Genomic DNA, 18,559 nt, shown 5'->3' on the forward strand with positions numbered 1-18,559 from the left:
GATCCCCAGGACCACACAGAAAAGATGTTTGTGTACCCATAACCCCAGCGCTGGGGAGGCAGGCACAGGAAGATGTTTGGAGCTTGCTAGCCAGCTATTGTAGCTGAATTGGTGAGACCCCGTCTCAAAACTGCGGTGGGAAGTGATTGTAGAAGACAGGAACTGCTGATCTCCAGCTCACACGTGTGCCCTGCGCCCCTCGCACACACAGGCACCAGAGGAATACCAAAGCAGACCTTTGTGTTGGTTTATACCCTCGCACACACAGGCACCAGAGGAATACCAAAGCAGACCTTTGTGTTGGTTTATACCCTCGCACACACAGGCACCAGAGGAATACCAAAGCAGACCTTTGCGTTGGTTTATAGGTAGGAGTTTTTGGGAGAGTTCATGGACAGTGCTTGAACTTTGGAAAAGGAGATTTTGTGTGAGAGAGTAAGATGAAGAGCTTGGGTATCTGGGTGTCTACTTGGACAGGACACAGGGGATCTCTCCAGTGTTGGTTTTCTGTTTTCTTTCTGATATTTTATATAAGAGAAAAATGTGGAGTGATATTTCTGCAGGAGTATTTTCAGGATAAATAGCAACACATGTGAAATTCTCAGATCTTAAGACTTGAGTGGATAATTTTATTAATTATGCTACTACTGCTGTAGTGGAGCTAAGGAGTAAACTGATGCCAATTCCATGGCTTGTAGTAGAATCATCTTTTTTTTTTTTTTTTTTTTTTTGAGACAGGGTTTCTCTGTGGCTTTGGAGCCTATCCTGACACTCGCTCTGTAGACCAGGCTGGTCTCAAACTCACAGAGATCCCCCTGCCTCTTGAGTGCTGGGATTAAAGGCATGTGCCACCAATGCCCGGCTATTTTTATATCATCTAGGTGGTTACCTACATGACACTTAGGATAAATTTTAGTCTGACAGCATGTCATTTAAATTACTTGCTGACTTGGTGAGCTTATTATTTTTGTTATCTTTAGTTAGAATAGTTCAATGTTTTAGTTCTGTGTGTAGCCTCCATCCTAGCGAAGAGTCCTTAGGACACTTGCCCTCCAAAGTGACATCTCAGCATAGGCTCGGGCTTAGGAAGAGGGGTGGTTGGCACCCAGTATGCTGAATCTCTGTGGAGGAGCAGTGTGCATACATGCACATTGATTCAGAACCTCATGTAATCATAGTGAGTTGGCTTTGAACTCACAATGTAGCCAAGAATGACCTAGAACTCCTGATCCTCCTGCCTCTTACTCCCTAGTGTTGGGGTCACAGGCAATGCTACCATGCCTGCTAATAAATGTTTTTGCTGTACCATGAAACAGATTTCAGACACGAGTTGAAATGCTTTCTGCATTACTAATTTTTTTTCTGCCCTGGTCAGATTTCCTAGCTTGTTCACATTCGTGTGACTAGTTGAGGAGTTGATGGCACCAGGTCTTTCAGCTTAAGTTCTCTGAGGGGGACTGAAGTACCTGGTGCCATCTTTTGCTCACAATCTCTGCTGTATAATCTGTTTATTTACTCAGAAGCTGTACGACAGTTTTCCCAGTTTCAGTTCCTGGCTCTCTCTCAACATAGCCCCTTCTTCGAATTTCCTTAATTATTACGTTTTATTTAGACTAGGCCATTTTCTACCTTAAGCAAATTGTCAAGATGTGAGTATTCTGTTTCAGAATGGATTTTAATTTCTGAGTGAATTTATGGGAGAACAATGCCATTGCTGACTTCCTAAACTCATTTTATAGTGGTGTAAACTGCTGGACGAAGCCAACAGGACTCTTGGCTGATGTTGATATGTGCACTCATTTTGCATTTGGTGTTTTCCTCATCAGGGAGAAAGTAGACAATGACTATAATGCTCTTCAGGAGAGACTGAGAACCTTGCCTGACAAGTTGTCCTACGACGTCATGGTATGTGTCCTACGACGTCATGGTATGTGTCCTACGACGTCATGGTATGCTTTCTGTATTTCTTTTAGCGTCACACGGTGCTTGTTGTAGACAGTCTAATGACAAAATGATAGGATGTCCCCTGCTGTGTTTGTCAGTTCACAGACTGTCAGCTGACACACTGTCAAGAGTGACTCCATAATAAGGAAAGTTTGCTTTGTTAGGCCTTAAAACAAAAATAATAGTTATTTGTGTGTAATTATTGTGATATAATGACATATTAGCAAAAATCTGACATGTTTGGCATACAAATACATTTTTATATATACTATAATTATGATAGGAATACGACATTAAGTTATTTCCTGTTATCAAGAGCAAGAATAAGCCATAATGTCTGGTAACTCACAGAATTAAAACCCAGAACAGTGATTTTTTTTTTTTTTTTTTTTTATGAGAGGTTCTGCTACTAGTTTTTTGAATGACCTTTTCTCATGACACATAGTCTGTCCCTAGCCTTTGTCTGCAGCCTCAGTGTGCGTCATGAGGGCTTATTGTGTTGTTCTAGATCAAGTATGGGTAGGTAGATGGCAATACAACTCTTAATTCCTACCTTACAAACATAGTTTTAGTTATACTGACAACAGTTTTCATTACTGTTTAGCTTCACTGAGACTTTAGAATGAATGAAATGTGTAAACATACAGAGATGGCACTACTGTCTTCCAATAGCTGTCATGGAAATAGTCTGTGTATTTATTTCCCCTCTTTTAGTGTGGATTTATTGGCCTAGGACCATTTTCTATAGATTTTCCTGGTTAAATTTCAATATGATGCTAAACTTCTGTGAAATTGACATTTTATTTTTCCTAGTGCATAGGTAAGAATTCAGTAATGTAGTGTTTCTTATGCTAAGTATTTTTAAAAATGTATGTTTAAAATTGTTGCCTTCCTCTTTCTTTTTTAACCAATAGGTACCATTTGGCCCTCTTGCCTTCATGCCAGGAAAACTTGTCCACACTAATGAAGTCACTGTTTTACTTGGGGACAACTGGTTTGCAAAGTGCTCAGCAAAGCAGGCTGTGGGTTTAGTTGAGCACCGGAAAGAACGTAGGTACCTCTTGTGAAGATGTTCTCTGTTGTGTGTGTGTCAGCTTGTAGGCTCCAGAGCTGGGGACGGATTTGTTAGTCTAGACATTGGCTGTTCTGGATTATAGGTAATCTAAGGAAAAGCAGTGTTGGAGAATGGTGGATGGAGTGATGCAGGTTGGAATACTTCCCACTTGCCATGCCATGTTTCCAAAGGTATCACGTGGGAGCCCCAGGCATTACATTGTTCTGTGGACAGATCTTGAGACAGGAGTTGGGGACATTTTAACTTGTAATTGGTGTGTTGTTGCTTCATATACTTCTTCTTTTAATACTCTGGAGCCTGGGAGTAGTTTATTTTCTTTGTCATGAAATCAGAGAAATTCCTCTTTATAAAAGTTAGGAAGTTTGCTGGGCGGTGGTTGCCCATGTCTTTAACCCCAGCACTTGAGAGGCAGAGGCAGGAGGATCTCAGAGTTCAAGGCCAGCCTGGTCTACAGATCGAGTTCCAGGACAGGCTCCAAAGCTACACAGAGAAACCCTGTCTCAAAAAAACAAAAACAAAAGCAACCAAAAAGGTTAGGAAGCCTTTTATTTATTTATTTATTTATTTATTTATTTATTTATTTATTTATTTATTTCTAGTTAGGTAACAAGCTTGTTTCACATGTAAGTCCCTTCTCCCTCTCCCTCCCCTCACCCCCATCTCTCCTCCCCCACCCCCAGCCTACCCCCCACCCCATCCACCCACCACTCCCCAGGCAGGGTAGGGCCTCAACGGGGGCTCTGCAAAGTCCACCAATCTTCCTGTGCTGGTCCTGGGCCCTTCCCCATGTGTCCAGGGCCAGAGTGTAACCCTTCACGTGGGATGGGCTCTCAAAGTCCCTTCTTACACCAGAGAAAAATACTAATCCACCACCAGAGGCTCCCTGGAGTGCAGAGGCCTCCTTATTGACATCCATGTTCAGGGGTCTGGATCAGTCTTGTACTGGCCTCCCCAATAGCATCTGGGGTCCATGTGCTCTCCCTTGTTCAGGTCAACTGTTCCTGTGGGTTTCTCCAACCTGGTACAGACCCCTTCGCTCTTCATTCCTCCCTCTCTTCAACTAAATTCCCAATTTCAGCTCAGTATATATCTGTGGATGTCTGTCTCTGCTTCCATCAGCCACTGGATGAGGGCTCTAGGATGGCATAATGAGAAGTCATCAATCTCATTTTAGGGGAAGGGCTTTTAGGTTATCCTCTCCACCATTGCCTGGATTGTCAGATCGTGTCATCCTTGTAGGTCTCTGGAGATTTCCCTGGTTCCAGATCTCTTCTCGGACCTACAGTGGCTTCCTCTAATATGATATCTCTCATCCTGCTCTCTCTCCTCTATTCTTCCCCCAACTCAATATTTCTGCCCCTCCATTTCCTCTCCTCCACTCCTCTTCTCTTGCTCTTATTGTAGCAGCTCCCTCCCCCCTCCCCTCATGCTCCCAATTAGTTCAGGAGTTCATGCCCCTTCCAATCCCGGAGACCATTTATCCCTTAGAGTCCTTCATGTTTCCTAGTTTCTTTGGTGAAGAGGATTATAGGCTGGCAATCCTTTGCTCTATGTCTAAAATTCATATATGAGTGAGTACATACCATGTTTGTCTTTTTGTGACTGGGTTACCTCACTCAGGATGGTTTCTTCTAGTTCCATCCATTTGGGCATTTCAAGATTCCATTGCTTTTTTCAGCTGAGTAGTACTCCATTGTATAAATGAACCACATTTTCTCTATCCATTCTTCAGTTGAGGGGCATCTAGGTTGCTTCCAGGTTCTGGCTATTACAAACAATGCTGCTATGAACATGGTTGAACATATGTCCTTGTTATATGAACGTGCATTATTTGGGTATATACTCAAGAGAGAAATGGCTGGATCTTGAGGTAGATTGATTCCCATTTTTCTGAGCAACCACCATACTGATTTCCAGAGTGGTCTTACAAGTTGGCACTCCCACCAGCAATGGATGAGTGTTCCTTTTTCTCCACACCCTCTCCAACATAGATTGTCATTGGTATTTTTGATTTTAGCCATTCTGACAGGTGTGAGGTGGTATCTCAGAGTTGTTTTGAGTTGCATTTCTCTGATGGCCAATGATTTTTGAGCACTTTCTTAAGTGTCTTTCAGCCATTTCCGATTCCTCTGTTGGAATTCTCTATTTAGTTCTGCACCCCACTTTTTAATTTCGTTGTTTGGTGTTTTGGTGGCTAGCTTCTTGAGCTCCTTATATATTTTGGAAATCAGTCCTCTGTCAGATGTGGGATCAGTGAAGATCTTTTCCCATTCTGTGGGTGGTCGTTTTGTCCTACTGACTGTTTCCTTTGCCTTGCAGAAACTTCTCAGTTTCAGGAGATCCCATTTATTAATTGCAGACCTCAATGTCTGTGCTACTGGCATAATGTTCAGGAAGTGGTCTCCTATGCCAATTTGTTCAAGGCTAATTCCCACTTTCTCTTCTAGAAGACTCAGTGTGGCTGGATTTATGCTGATATCTTTGATCCATTTGCACTTAAGTTTTGTGCATGATGACAGGTATGGATCTATCTGCAATTTTCTGCATGTCCGAATCCAATTGTACCAGCACCATTTGTTGAAGATGCTATCTTTTTTCCATTGGATAGATTTAGCACCTTTGTCAAAAATAAGGTATTCGTAGGTGCGTGGGTCAATATCAGGGTTTTCAATTCGATTCCATTGGTCTGTCTGTCTATTTTTGTGCCAATACCAAGCTGTTTTCAGAACTATGGCTCTATAGTAGAGCTTGAAGTCGGGGATGGTGGTGCCTCCAGAAGATCCTTTATTGTAAAGAGTTGTTTTGGCTATCCTGGGTTTTTATTTTTCCATATAAAGTTGAGTATTCTTTCAATGTCTGTGAAAAACTGTGTTGGGATTTTGACAGGGATTGCATTGAATCTGTAGATTGCTTTTGGCAGGATTGCCATTTTTACTATGTTAATTCTACCTATCCAAGAGCATGGGAGATCTTTCCATTTTCTGGTATCTTCTTTAATTTCTTTCTTTGAAGTCTCAAAAGTTCTTATTGTACAGGTCTTTCACTTTTTTGGTTAGTGTTACCCCAAGATATTTTATGTTGCTTGTAGATATTGTGAAAGGTGATGTTTCCCTGATTTCTTTCTCATTGGATTTATCATCTGTATATAGTAGGGCTACTGATTTTTTTGAGTTAATTTTGTATCCTACTACCTTGCTGAAGGTGTTTATCAGCCGTAGGAGTTCCCTGGTAGAGTTTTTTGGGTCACTAATGTAGACTATCATGTCGTCTGCAAATAGTGAAAGTTTGACTTCAGCCTTTCCAATTTGTATCCCTTTGATCCCCTGTTCTTGTCTTATTGCTATAGCCAGAACTTCAAGTACAATATTGAAGAGATATGGAGAGAGTGGACAGCCTTGTCTTGTTCCTGATTTTAGAGGAATTGCTTTGAGTTTCTCTCCATTTAGTTTGATGTTGGCTATTGGTTTGGTGTATATTGTGTTTATCATGTTTAGATATGTTCCTGTTATTCCTGTTCTCTCCAAGATCTTTATCATGAAGGGATGTTGGATTTTGTCAAAGGCTTTTTCAGCATCTAGTGAGATGATCATGTGGTTTTTCTTTTTCAGTTTGTTTATTTGGTGGATTACATTGATGGATTTTCATATGTTGAACCATCCATTCATCCTTGGGATGAAGCCTGCTTGATCATGGTGGATGATTTTTCTGATATGTTCTTGGATTTGGTTCGCCAATATTTTATTGAGTATTTTAGCATCAATGTTCATGAGGGATATCGGTCTGTAGTTCTCTTTCTTAGTCATATCTTTGTGTGGCTTGGGTATCAAAGTGATTGTAGCCTCGTAGAAAGAAGCAATATCCCATCTGCTTCTATTGTGCGGAGCAGTTTGAGGAGTACTGGAATTAGCTCTTGTTTGAATTTCTGGTAGAATTCTGCAGTGAAGCCATCTGACCCTGGGCTTTTTTTTGGTTGGGAGGCTTTTGATTACTGCTTCTATTTCATTAGGGGTTATAGGTCGATTTAAACTGTTTATCTAATGTTGATTTAATTTTGGTAAGTGATATTTATTCAGAAAGCTGTCCATTTCCTTTAGATTTTCCAATTTTGTGGAGTACAGGTTTTCAAAGTATGACCTGAAGATTCTCTGGATTTCCTCGGTGTCCATTGTTATATCCCCTTTTCATTTCTGATTTTGTCAATTAGCATGCTCTCTCTCTGCCTTTTGGTTAGTTTGGCTAGAGGTTTGTCTATCTTATTGATCTTCTCAAAGAACCAACTCTTTGTTTCATTGATTCTTTGTACTGTTTTCCTAGTTTCTACTTTGTTGATTTCGGCTCTCAGGTTGATTATTTCTTGGCGTCTACTCCTCCTTGGTGTGTTTGCTTCTTTTTGCTCTAAAGCTTTCAGTTGTTCTGTCAATTCTCTAATGTGACTTTCCTCCAGTTTCTTCATGTGGGCACTTAGTGCTATGAACTTCCCTCTTAGCACTGCTTTCAGAGTGTCCCATAAGTTTGGGTATGTTGTGTCTACAGTCTCATTAAATTCTAGGAAGTCTTTAATTTCTTTTTTTATTTCTTCCTCAACCCAGGAATGGTGCAATTGGGTGTTACTCATTTTCCATGCGAATGTAGGTTTTCTGCAATTCGTATTGCTGTTGAATTCTAGCTTTAATGCATGGTGGTCTGATAAGATACAGGGGGTTATTTCAATTCTTTTGTAACTGTGGAGGTTTGCTTTGCTGCCAACTATGTGGTCAATTTTTAAGAAGGTTCCATGTGGCACTGAGAAGAAGGTATATTTTTTTGTGTTTGGATGGAATGTTCTATAGATATCTGTTAAACCCAGTTGGGTCATAACTTCTGTCAGATACTTTGTTTCTTTGTTAAGTTTCTGTCTGGTGGTCCTGTCTAGTGGTGCAAGGGGGGTGTTGAAGTCTCTTACTATAAGTGTGTGTGGTTTTATGTGTGGTTTGAGCTTTAGTAATGTTTCTTTTACAAATTTGGGTGCTTTCGTATTTGGGGCATAGATGTTCAGGATTGAGACTTCATCTTGATGGACTTTTCCTGTGATGAGTATGAAATGCCCTTCTTCATCTCTTTTGATTGCTTTCAGTTTAAAGTCTAATTTGTTAGATATTAGAATGCTACACCAGCTTGTTTCTTGAGCCCATTTGATTGGAAAATTTTTTCCCATCCTTTTACTCTGAGGTATCGCCTGTCTTTGAAGTTGAGGTGTGTTTCTTGTAAACAGCAGAAGTATGGATTCTGTCTTCGTATCCATTCTGTTAGCCAATATCTTTTTATGGGTAAGTTAAGACCATTGACATTTAGGGATATTAATGTCCGTTGTTCATTGGTTCTTCTTTGTTTTGGATTTATTGTTGGTGGTGTCATTGCGTGTGGATTTCGCCCTCCTGTTTCTTTTTGTGTTTGGTAAAATTAGATTATGTATTGCCAGTGTTTTTGTGAGTGTAGTTATGTTCGTTGGGTTGGAGTTTTCTTTCCAGAACCTTCTGTAGTGCTGGATTTGTGGATATGTATTGTTTAAATCTGTTTTTGTCATGGAATATCTTGTTTTCTCCATCTATAATGATTGAAAGTTTTGCTGGGTACAGTAGTCTGGGTTGACATCCATGTTCCCTTAGTGCTTATACGGTATCTATCCAAGACCTTCTGGCTTTCAGAGTTTCCATTGAGAAGTCGGGTGTGATTCTGATTGGTTTGCCTTTATATGTTACTTGGCCTTTTTCCTTTGCTGCTCTTAATATTTTCTCTTTATTCTGTAGATGTGTCGGGGGGACTTCTTTTTGTGGTCCAGTCTGTTTGGCGTCCTGTAAGCTTCTTGTACTTTCATAGGCATATCCTTCCGTAGGTTGGGAAAGTTTTCTTCTATGATTTTGTTGAATATGTTTTCTGTACCTTTGAGCAGTGTTTCTTCACCTTCTTCTACACCTATTATTCTTCGGTTTGGTCTTTTTACGGTGTCCCATATTTCCTGGACATTCTGTGTTAGGGATTTGTTGGACTTGATGTTTTCTTTGGTTGATGAATATATCCTCTAGCGAGTCTTCAATAGCTGAGATTCTCTCTTCCATCTCTTGAATTCTATTGGTTATACTCACATCTTTAGTTCCTGATCGTTTATCCAGCCTTTCCATTTCCAGCATTGCCTCATTCCGTGTTTTCTTTATTGTGTCTATTTCAGCTTTCATGCTTTGAATTTGTTTGGATGTTTTTTCTTGGGTTTCTTTAGATTCTTTAAGAGATTTGTTTATTTCTTGAATTTTTTGGTTTGTCTTTTCCTCCATTTCGTGTAATATTTTGTTTGCTTTTTCTTCTATTTCTTTAAGGGATTTTGTTTCCTCTTTAAATGTCTCTATCATCTTGCTGAGATAATTTTTGAGGCCCATCTCATGTTCATGCTCTGTGTTGGGCTTTTCAGATCTTGCTGGAGTGGAGTCCCTAGATTCTGGTGGTGTCATATTGGTCTTTCTGTTGTTGAGTGAAATCTTATTCTGTCTTCTTCCCATATCTTCTTTTAGTGGGTGTAGGTGGGGTCTCTCTATCTCCCCTTGTGACCCAGTGGTGTGTGGGGGCCAGGAATTCAATGTCCACAACTCTGGATGGTCTTGCCTCTCCTGGTAGCCTCCTCACTCGTTGTGGATGGGTTGGCGGAAAGAGATGGAAGAGTGGGGTGTTTCCAGATTCAGGGAGCTCCTCCTTGTCTGTGCGTGTCTACCCCAAGCAGGCGGGCACAGGCCTGGGGTGGTCGGGGTGAGTGATGGTTTGGGTGGGGGTTGGGTAAGGGCAGAGGCTCACTCACCTCGTTCCGACTCCTGGGTCGGTCGGCGGAAAGGGATGGAAGAGTGGCGTGCCACCAGATTGAGGGAGCAGGGACGGTTAGGAAGTCTTAAATGTGCTTTTGGTTTGTAGGAAATCTCATTTTTATTTTACTGACGAGACCAGATGTGGAGAGCTACCTTTTAGGTAGCTTGAGGTCTTGCCTCATCTTGAAAGGCCACTTTGTTTTTGCTTACTCAATTTCTTGTTCTATATATGTACCTGGACATACACCTTTGAGCTCTGGCTTGGTTGCATTTGATGGTAGTCTTACTTAATTTCTAATGTGTTCCTATATTTATAATAGTATATGTAAATTGATATATCATCCTGCTTTCAACCTTCTAGTAAATGTATGTTTGAAAATACATTTTGCAGGACCCTCCTGTATAAGTGAGGCCATACTAAATACAAGTAACTTTTCTAAAGCTGAAATAATCTTGCTTACCTGGAGGTGGGTATTAGTTGGAGAACTCATTTATTATTCTGTGAAATTCTGGAAACTATGGTTGGAGACTAATTGCAAATCACATCCGTGTTTGAAATTGGTACACATTTTGATCTTTTTGTGACACTGTTGGGCCTATATATAATTTCTGGCAGTGATTAATCTTTGGGTTTTGCTACATTAAAATTAGTTATGTCCTCTAGATAGGAGATGGTGGATATGGCTCTCAGAAAGATGCCTTTCTCACATGGAGGCTTTGCTTCTTGCCTGATGTCTTCGTGTAGAGAGTCAACCTGGAGTCTGGAAAAGTTTGTTCACTTTGATTCTTAAGTCAGTGAGGTCATCAATATCAGTTAAAGATTGATAGACTGGAGCTCTAGAGGAAAGAAACAGATTTGTTTTTTTTTTTTTTGATAAATCACTTCCCAGATCCATATAATTTTGGAAAGTGAATGAACTTGTTATTTGTTACAGATATTTATCTAATTGTCAGGGCACATGTTTAACTGTATAGTGTTTAATAGGATAAGAGGATTCAGAGGTTTTAATCCACAGTTTTAGGGTAATTTATAATAGCTGAAGGGTTAGGGTTAGGTGTATTGCTAAACTTGACACTTAATAATAAAAAGTGCCTGTGATCCAGTCACTGGTGGCTAATCCAGGCCCCTCTCACTGGAAACCTTCCATCTTAACTAGGCTCTTGGCATGAGTGGTGGGTACATTTTGCCCAGTTGGAAGTGTGGCTCTGGAACAGTGTGGTTTCTTTTTCTCTGCAGTTTTACATTTAGATCTTACAGATATAGCAACTTCAGCATATTATTCTTTTTCTTCCACATTTAAAATGAAAATACTCATCTTTTTCGTAACTGAATCCCTTTATGGGTCCTCTTTGGTCTTTCCACTATGCGGCATCACTATTCTTATGCTCTGAGCCATTATTAAAACCAGGGGTGCTGGAATACAGCTCTCCTGTGCCATTGGGGCTGATACCCAGGCAGGCTAGGTGACAAGTGAGTGTTCTGTGTAGAGGGAGGTTTGGTGGCTTGGGCGGCCTGCTCATTGCGGGATTTCAGCACACTTCTTGACCTGCATGCAATGTAACGTTTATGAATTGTTAGTTTCTGGAGTTGTCCATTTCATATTTGGTGGTGGGCAACTGGAATTGTGATTTGAGGCTGTAGGTAAGTGGGACTCCTGCCTGTTTTTCTTAAAGCAAGAGGAGTAACAAGTTAAACATATGATCAGTTGCTTCATTGTTGACCAGGAAATGGCTAGGGGGAAAGAGGTCTTGCGTATAGAATTACAGCTTGGCCCCTTGATAAGGGCCTGCAATCCCACTTCTTGCGGGCTTGGGTCAGGGCTGCTCTTTGAGTTTCTGCCCCCCCCCCCCCCCCAGAAGGTAGTCATGGTGAGGAGCAGAATGAACTTGTCAGTCACAGCTCAGAGACAGTGGTGGTGGGAAGAGGCCAAGCTCAGCACCCTCCCTTTGTGCTGACCTTATTTTTGCCATTTAATAAGAATGTACCATCTTTTCATACTTCTGTTAGAATGTATTTGGTATACTATCCTGTGAGCTATGGCATGTACATTAATTAGCCGTCACTATTGTGAGCATACCTAGAACACATGAAGTCAGGATGCAGGACCACACCACACCACACGCTTCCTCAGGCTCACCCTGCCCCAGCTTCTAAGGCTTGGCAGTCGCTGATTTATTCTCCATTACTGTTAATTTGCATTTTCTTAGAATGATTTGCAAATGGATTCCTGTCTCTTTGGAGAATGGCTTTTTCACTCACTCTAATGCTTTATCTGAAATTGTTGTTTGTATCAGAGATCTTCATTCAGTTTTATTGCTGAGTAACCTCCGATAGCCATGCATAGGTTTTCTTCTTAGTGCTTTGGAAGGGCACTTGGATCAAGTGTGAACGGACTTTCTGGAGAATGCCATACTTAGGCTAAAACCTGCACACAGACAGCTCTTCCTTGTTGTGCTAGATCCCGTAGTGAAAGTGTGCTCAGGTTTCAGAGTGACCAGAACTTCCCCAGTGTTTCTGAGGGACAGAAGGAAGCTGCAGATCCAGTGTCTGCCTGCCCTTTTCATCTCCACCTTTCTCTCTCTACCGGCAGAGGTGAGAGCTCCAGAGCGTTTGTGTCCTTCTAGGAATTAGAGTTGCATCACCTTAGTGACTGGTGACGTTGAGTATTGATGGATGAATTCATTTGCAGTCTGGAGCCTCTTACCTGGTGAAGTTTGTAGCCACTTCAAAAATGGGGATGTGGTTTTTTTTTTTTTTTTTTAATGAAAATTTTTTGGATTTTTTTTTTTTTTTTAATTTGTTTTGCTTGCATGCATGTCTGTATACCACATACAGGTCATTACCACAGAGGCCAGAAGAGGGCATGGGACCTCCTGGAACTGGAGTTGGAGCTACTGTGTGGGTCCTGGGAATCAAACCTGGTTACTCTGGATGAACAGGAAGTGCTCTCAGTCACTGAGTCGTATCTCCATGCCCCCCAAGGGGTTGTGTTTTTCAGAAACTTGAAAAGGTTTTGAGAGTTTGTTATACATGTTGAATATGTCTCTTGTTTAGAATACATGACATGCTTGTGTTTTGTTTTGTCTATGTCTTGTCTTCCTTGTTTGTTGATGGTGTTTTGAAGTCCAGTTTGTTGCTTTTCTCTCTTAGGGTCTGTCTTTGCTATCATATCTAAGAGTTCTTCACTTACCTTTAGTACCTATGACTTTGCTTATATTTAAGTTAATTTTGCCTTAAGTGTGTGGTTTAAGTCAAGGTTTACTTTTCTTATGAGTGTGTACAATTGTTTTAACATTGTATTTAAAAATAACATCCTTTCTCTACAAGTCACTCTGTACCTTGTCAAAATGAATTAGTGACTTGAAACCACAGGAAGTGCCCCACCAGGATGCTTAGAGTAAAAATTTATAGCAGTAACAAAAATGTGGAAAATTTAGAGCCTTTATATGCTACTGGTGAGAATGTAAACTGGTACATATTAGAAAATTAGAAGTTTTCAAAAAATTGTAAGCACTGGATTAACATGTGACTTAGCAGAGATAGTATTGCATGCAAATTAAATAAAAATGTACAGCTACATACAAACACTTCAGACCTTAGTGGCAGCATTTGTCCATAGTAGCCCGAAGTATAAACAACTCAAATATCAGTGAAGAAATAGATATAACGGTTGTTTCCATGCGGTGGGATGTAGTTTGACATGTCTTGAAAGTATTATGAAAGAAACAGGTCTTGAAGATATTATTCCGAGAGAAAGAAACCAGTTACACAGGCGCCATTCCTGTCTGTGCCGTGTTTAGTATGACAAATACCAAATGCAAAGTATAAAATAGAGAGTTTGTATAGGGATAGGAAGTGGACTGTGTGGGTCCGTGAGTGTGAAAATATCCACGTGTAATGGCTCCTGCCCAGCCCCAGGCATATGTAAAAACCCCTAAAGTTATACATTTAAGTGGGTAAATTATGGTATTTAAACTGTATCTCAGTAAAATGAAGTATTGGTTATTGGCTCGCTTTTCTAGACCACCTGTTTGTTTCTCTGGTCTGTGTCCATCCATGTTTCAGTTACTGTAGCTTTATAGTGTGACCTAGAATTAGGCACTGTGAGTCAGCGAGTGTGCTTTGCTAGGATCACAACCCAAGACTTCATAAGATCTAGTTTGTTCTTTCTGAAACTTGATTAGGTAGTTTCAGTTCCCTTGTCTTTCCATCCACATTTTAGAAACAGCTTGTTTCTATCTATAACAAATCCTGGGTATATGTGACTGGAATTGCCCTGAGTCTATGTATCAGGTTAGGAAGAATTGACATCTAAATCTTCCAAGTTTGTATACTGTACTTGGTACTTAGGACATCTTTGACTTTTTAAAGACTGTTCATTTCATGTTGTACCTGGTGGCCTATAAGCCCTTGTCAGTTTTGTGAAATTCTTTGAAATAAATGCCCTGGGACTTTGGACATAGACACGTGTCTTTGTAAAAAGTGACATGTTTTAATTCATATTCCATATCCATGCCTTTATTTCTTTTTCTTGTCTTACGGCCCTGGCTGGGAATTTGAGCATGGGATTGAGCAGGAGTGTTGACAATGGGCATCCTGGCCTTGTCGTTTTTTCCACCAAGGAAGGCATTTGGTCTTTAACTACAAGATGCTGTGTTGGTTGTAGGCTTTCTTTTTTTTCTTTTTTTTTTTTTAGTTAGTACTTTCTACCATATTAAGGAAGTTTATTTCTAATTTGTGAAAATTTTGAATAATGAATAGATCTTGAGTCTTGTGGTGCATTCTTTCTGCCTGTGGTGATGTGTTCTTGTGTTCACTTTGTTAGTGTGATAGTTAAATTGATTGATTTTCTTCCTCTGAATGATCCATATTTGGTTATGGTATATTATTTTTGTATATTGCTGAATATGGTTTGCTAAAGATTTGTTGATTGATAGAGTGAATTGGGACATGTTCTGTCCATCTATGTCTTTGTAAGATACAGCATAAAATTGATGCTGTAAACATTTACCAATAAAGTCATCTGAAGGCAGTTGACTACTAAGATTGTTTACTAGACACTACTTAGACTACCATTTTCCCCAGGGAGAGTTTGATATTCTGACTTCTAATGAATTGCTTAGTTTCACCTAAGTTCTTAAATTTGTCTAATAGAATTGTTTATAGTATTAAGTCCTCATTTCTTTGTGGTGATATCTAGTTTGTACTCTTTACAGATAAAGCTTGAACTCATGCTACATTTCTTTTAAGTGTATTTGGGGTGACAGTCCTTTTCTTAGCCTTGTTTTTGCTAACATGCGTCTTCTTGCTGTTTTGTGTAGCTAGGGACAGGGATCAGTTTTATTTTACTTCCTAGGAGATTGATGATGCATCAGTAGATACTTTCTGTCACAGGTAGGTGTTATGTGCCATTGATACCCAGTGTATAGAAGCTAACAGTTTCTAACTGTGTTAAGTCCCCAGAGCTTCATTTCCAGTGAGGCTGAGGGGCAAATTGATCTCTGGTTGTCTCCCTTTGTTGCTGCTGTTCTGGGTTGACTTTATGGGTCTTGGCTGTGGTGCTTGTTCCTGGCCGTTGGTGCTGTCATTCTGACTTTAGACACTGTGCATTGCTGCATTGCTTTGACACATTGTGTTTTCATTCTCAGTTGAGGGAATTTTCCTACCTCCTAATCGTTTGGGATGGGAGGACAGGCTGTGACCTTTGGGCCACATCGGTTGACCCCACTTTTTATGTATAAATGTAAGCTAACTAATGAAAGAAGAATTGTGAGAGAGGGGAAAAGGAATAATAGGAGATAGAGCAAATATAGCCTCCAAAATCTAAAGGGAAGTACATTCTATCGTTTACAGGGAAGTTTACTAATCGCAGAACTGGAGATGTTTAATCTTAACTGCTGGGGGGGGGAGGGATGTTTCTGATGCTGGATTCCAGCTTTGTTCTTCCTGGTTATGGAATGTGTATGTGATGGGAGGTTTAGAATCCATTCAGTAAGGCTGGCGTCATGACTGGGATGTTCTCAGCTTCCCGAGGGCTCAGCCCTGCAGAAGAATGCTTTGGCTGTTGTCCTACAGAAGTGCTGGGCACACGCGGCCGCATGCCCGTGGGGATGGGGCTCTCTCTGCAGCTGCTCGTTCTTCTGTTCAGTGTGGAGAGAAGCGTGGACTCTCCAGGTGGCATTGTGACTGTGCCTGTGTCTTCCTCAGCTCTGTCAGTTCTGTTCCACACGTTTCAGGGTTATTATTTTCAGACAGTTAAAGGATTGTGCTTTGCTGAACCACCCTTTCACGATGGTATAACTCTCTCTTTTCTTACTACATAGGTTTCTTGTTTAATGTTTGTCGGGTGTGCGTTTTCCTGTCCCTAACACCTGTGCTAATTATAGCATAATAAAATGCATTTCTTGTACTCAGCACAGCACTCCCCTTTTAATCCATTCTGACCATTTCTCTCAGTTATATTTGGACTGTTTACATTAATGTAATTATTAATATATTTGGAATGAAGGCTTAGCATTTTTTTTCTCTCTCTGCTTTTTGTTTTTTCTCTTTGTTTCCTGTCATCGTTTGGATTACTGGATATTTGGGTTTGTTTGTACATTCTCTCTGCTATTGCCAATAGAAACTTTTTTCTTTTTATTATGTTTAGTTATGTGTGGGTGTATGTGTCTGCACATGGGCATACACTTAAGGGCGGGTTCCCTCAGGTGCATTTGGAGTCCCTTGGAGCTAGAGTTACAAAAGGTTGTTAGGCTGCCCCATGTGGATGCTGCAAGCAACTCAGGGCCTCTGGAAGAGCACTGACTGCTTTTAACCAGCCCATCTCTCCAGCCCTGCGCGCCAACAGAAACCTGCAAAGGATTTTTCTTCATGGTACTAGTTTTTACTTGATCTTTGAAATGTGTCACTTTTCATTTTCAAAGGGGTTCCTCCCCATGCCCCCTTCTTTTGGATGTACCTTTGTTACAACACCCTATCATCCTGTTCTTGTTTCATGGGTAGCTGTTTTTCTTTTCTTGAGACAGGGTCTGTGTAACCCTGGCTGTCCTAGAAGTCAGTCATGTGTTGAATAGGCTGGCCTTGAACTCAGAGAGATCCACTGGCCTCTGCCTCCCAAGTTGTGGGACAAAAGGCATCGCTATGCTTAGCATCCCCCCCACCCCAAGATATTTGGATTGCCTTTAGGAGATTTTTTTTTATTTCTTTGTTTTTTCCCTCATCTTTTTTAACTTTTACTATCAGTAATATTGAAGAATGTTTTCTACTGGGTGTTGGTTTTTGCCTAACCATTTACATTTCAGAGTTAAACTGTTAAGATGTCTTGGGCTGGAGATACTGCTCAGTTTATAAGCGGATCTCTGGAACCCGCATAAAAAGGCAGGGGTTGTGGTACACCCTGTAACCCTTCACTGGAGGGAAGGATTTGCTGGAGACAGATGGATCGTTAAAGCTCATTGGTAACCAGCTTAGCTGCATCTTGGGAGGTTCAGGTTTGGTAAGAGACCCCGGCCAAAAAATAAAGGTGGAGAACAGTGGAGGAGGGACACCTGTCATAGACTGTGGGCACGAGTGCATGTCTGTCCACACTTGGTAGTGACAAGGACACACAGGTTCACACACACACACATATTCTCTCTCTCTCTCTCTCTCTCTCTCTCTCTCTCTCTCTCTCTCTCTCTCTCTCTCTCTCTCTCTCTCTCTCTCTCTCTCCCCCCCTCTCTCTCTCCCCCCTTTGCCAAACATTCCTTGTGTGTGAGTCAGAGTTTTGATTGACTTTTCTCTAGAACAGTCTTCAAGTAACAGCCTTTGTGTTAATCAGATCTTACTCTGTGTTCTGGGAACCAAGCTGGAGGCCTCACAGGAGAGTCTGCCTAATTGTTTTCACTGAGCTTTTTCCCAAATGATGTAACATTTCAGATGTTCCCACCCCGAGAGCCCTGCACACCACTTAAGCAGCTACTCTTTTCCTGGGGTGTGGAGCCACATGTGTATTTGCAGAGATTAGGATTTTGGACCTCATGTACCTTTAAAACTGCCTTCCAGAACTTGGTTTTAGTTTCCTCTTCCCAACTCAGTTACTGTTCCTCCCTGGTCCATAGCCAAAGTGACTTGTTCTGTCTTCCTTGGCCTGTTGTAGGTGTCAGCTCAGCTTTCTCTCCTGAAGTTATCATATGTCCAGAATTCATGTCTTAGTCCCTTTCTGTCCATTTCTTCTAATGTCTTTATGTGTTTTTACCTTAAAAAAAATCATATTTTGTTGAGTTAAGAAGGGGAGTAACAACAAGCACACATGCATTGCCATTTTACAGCACAACTCAAGAGCTTGGCACTCCCTTAAAAAGGCTTGCAAGGTTTCCACCAGGGGGCATGGCCTGTTGAAACTGCAGAGAATGCTTGGAAACCAGGCACACAGAAGACAGGGGCTTGGGAATGGAGGGTCACAGGGACTCAGAAGAGGTGTGTGCTTACACATGATGCTGTTCAGTCAGCGCGGAGACCCCTTCCACACGAATGCCTGTAACTGTTTACTAGGCCTTTGTAAATATTTTTTCACTGTTATAATTTTATTCTGCTCATAAATGTGTAATTCCATAAACTAAATACTTCTAAATATTTAATTTTCATAGGTAGAATATTTATCTTTAGAAAAAATAGCTAATTAAGTGTTTTTAAAATTCTTTTAAATTTAAACATCTTTAAAATGTACACATT

General features: G+C 40.8%; 1 protein-coding gene across 2 annotated transcripts in view; it reads left to right on the top strand.

Annotated features, from left to right (window-relative positions):
- Uri1 (URI1 prefoldin like chaperone) overlaps positions 1-18,559 on the top strand; it is a 62,601-nt gene that overhangs the window by 30,594 nt on the left and 13,448 nt on the right. The window contains exons 3-4 of one of the 2 annotated variants that reach the window (XM_027430304.2): positions 1,827-1,905; positions 2,859-2,994. In XM_027430304.2, coding sequence (XP_027286105.1) covers positions 1,827-1,905; positions 2,859-2,994 — 215 coding nt within the window. Of the gene's footprint in view, positions 1-1,826; positions 1,950-2,858; positions 2,995-18,559 lie in introns of those variants that run through there. The other variant, XM_027430305.2, reaches the window with a different exon arrangement.

Source organism: Cricetulus griseus, chromosome 9 (genome assembly GCF_003668045.3).
Source record: "Cricetulus griseus strain 17A/GY chromosome 9, alternate assembly CriGri-PICRH-1.0, whole genome shotgun sequence".
In the NCBI taxonomy this organism is placed as follows: Eukaryota; Metazoa; Chordata; class Mammalia; order Rodentia; family Cricetidae; genus Cricetulus; species Cricetulus griseus.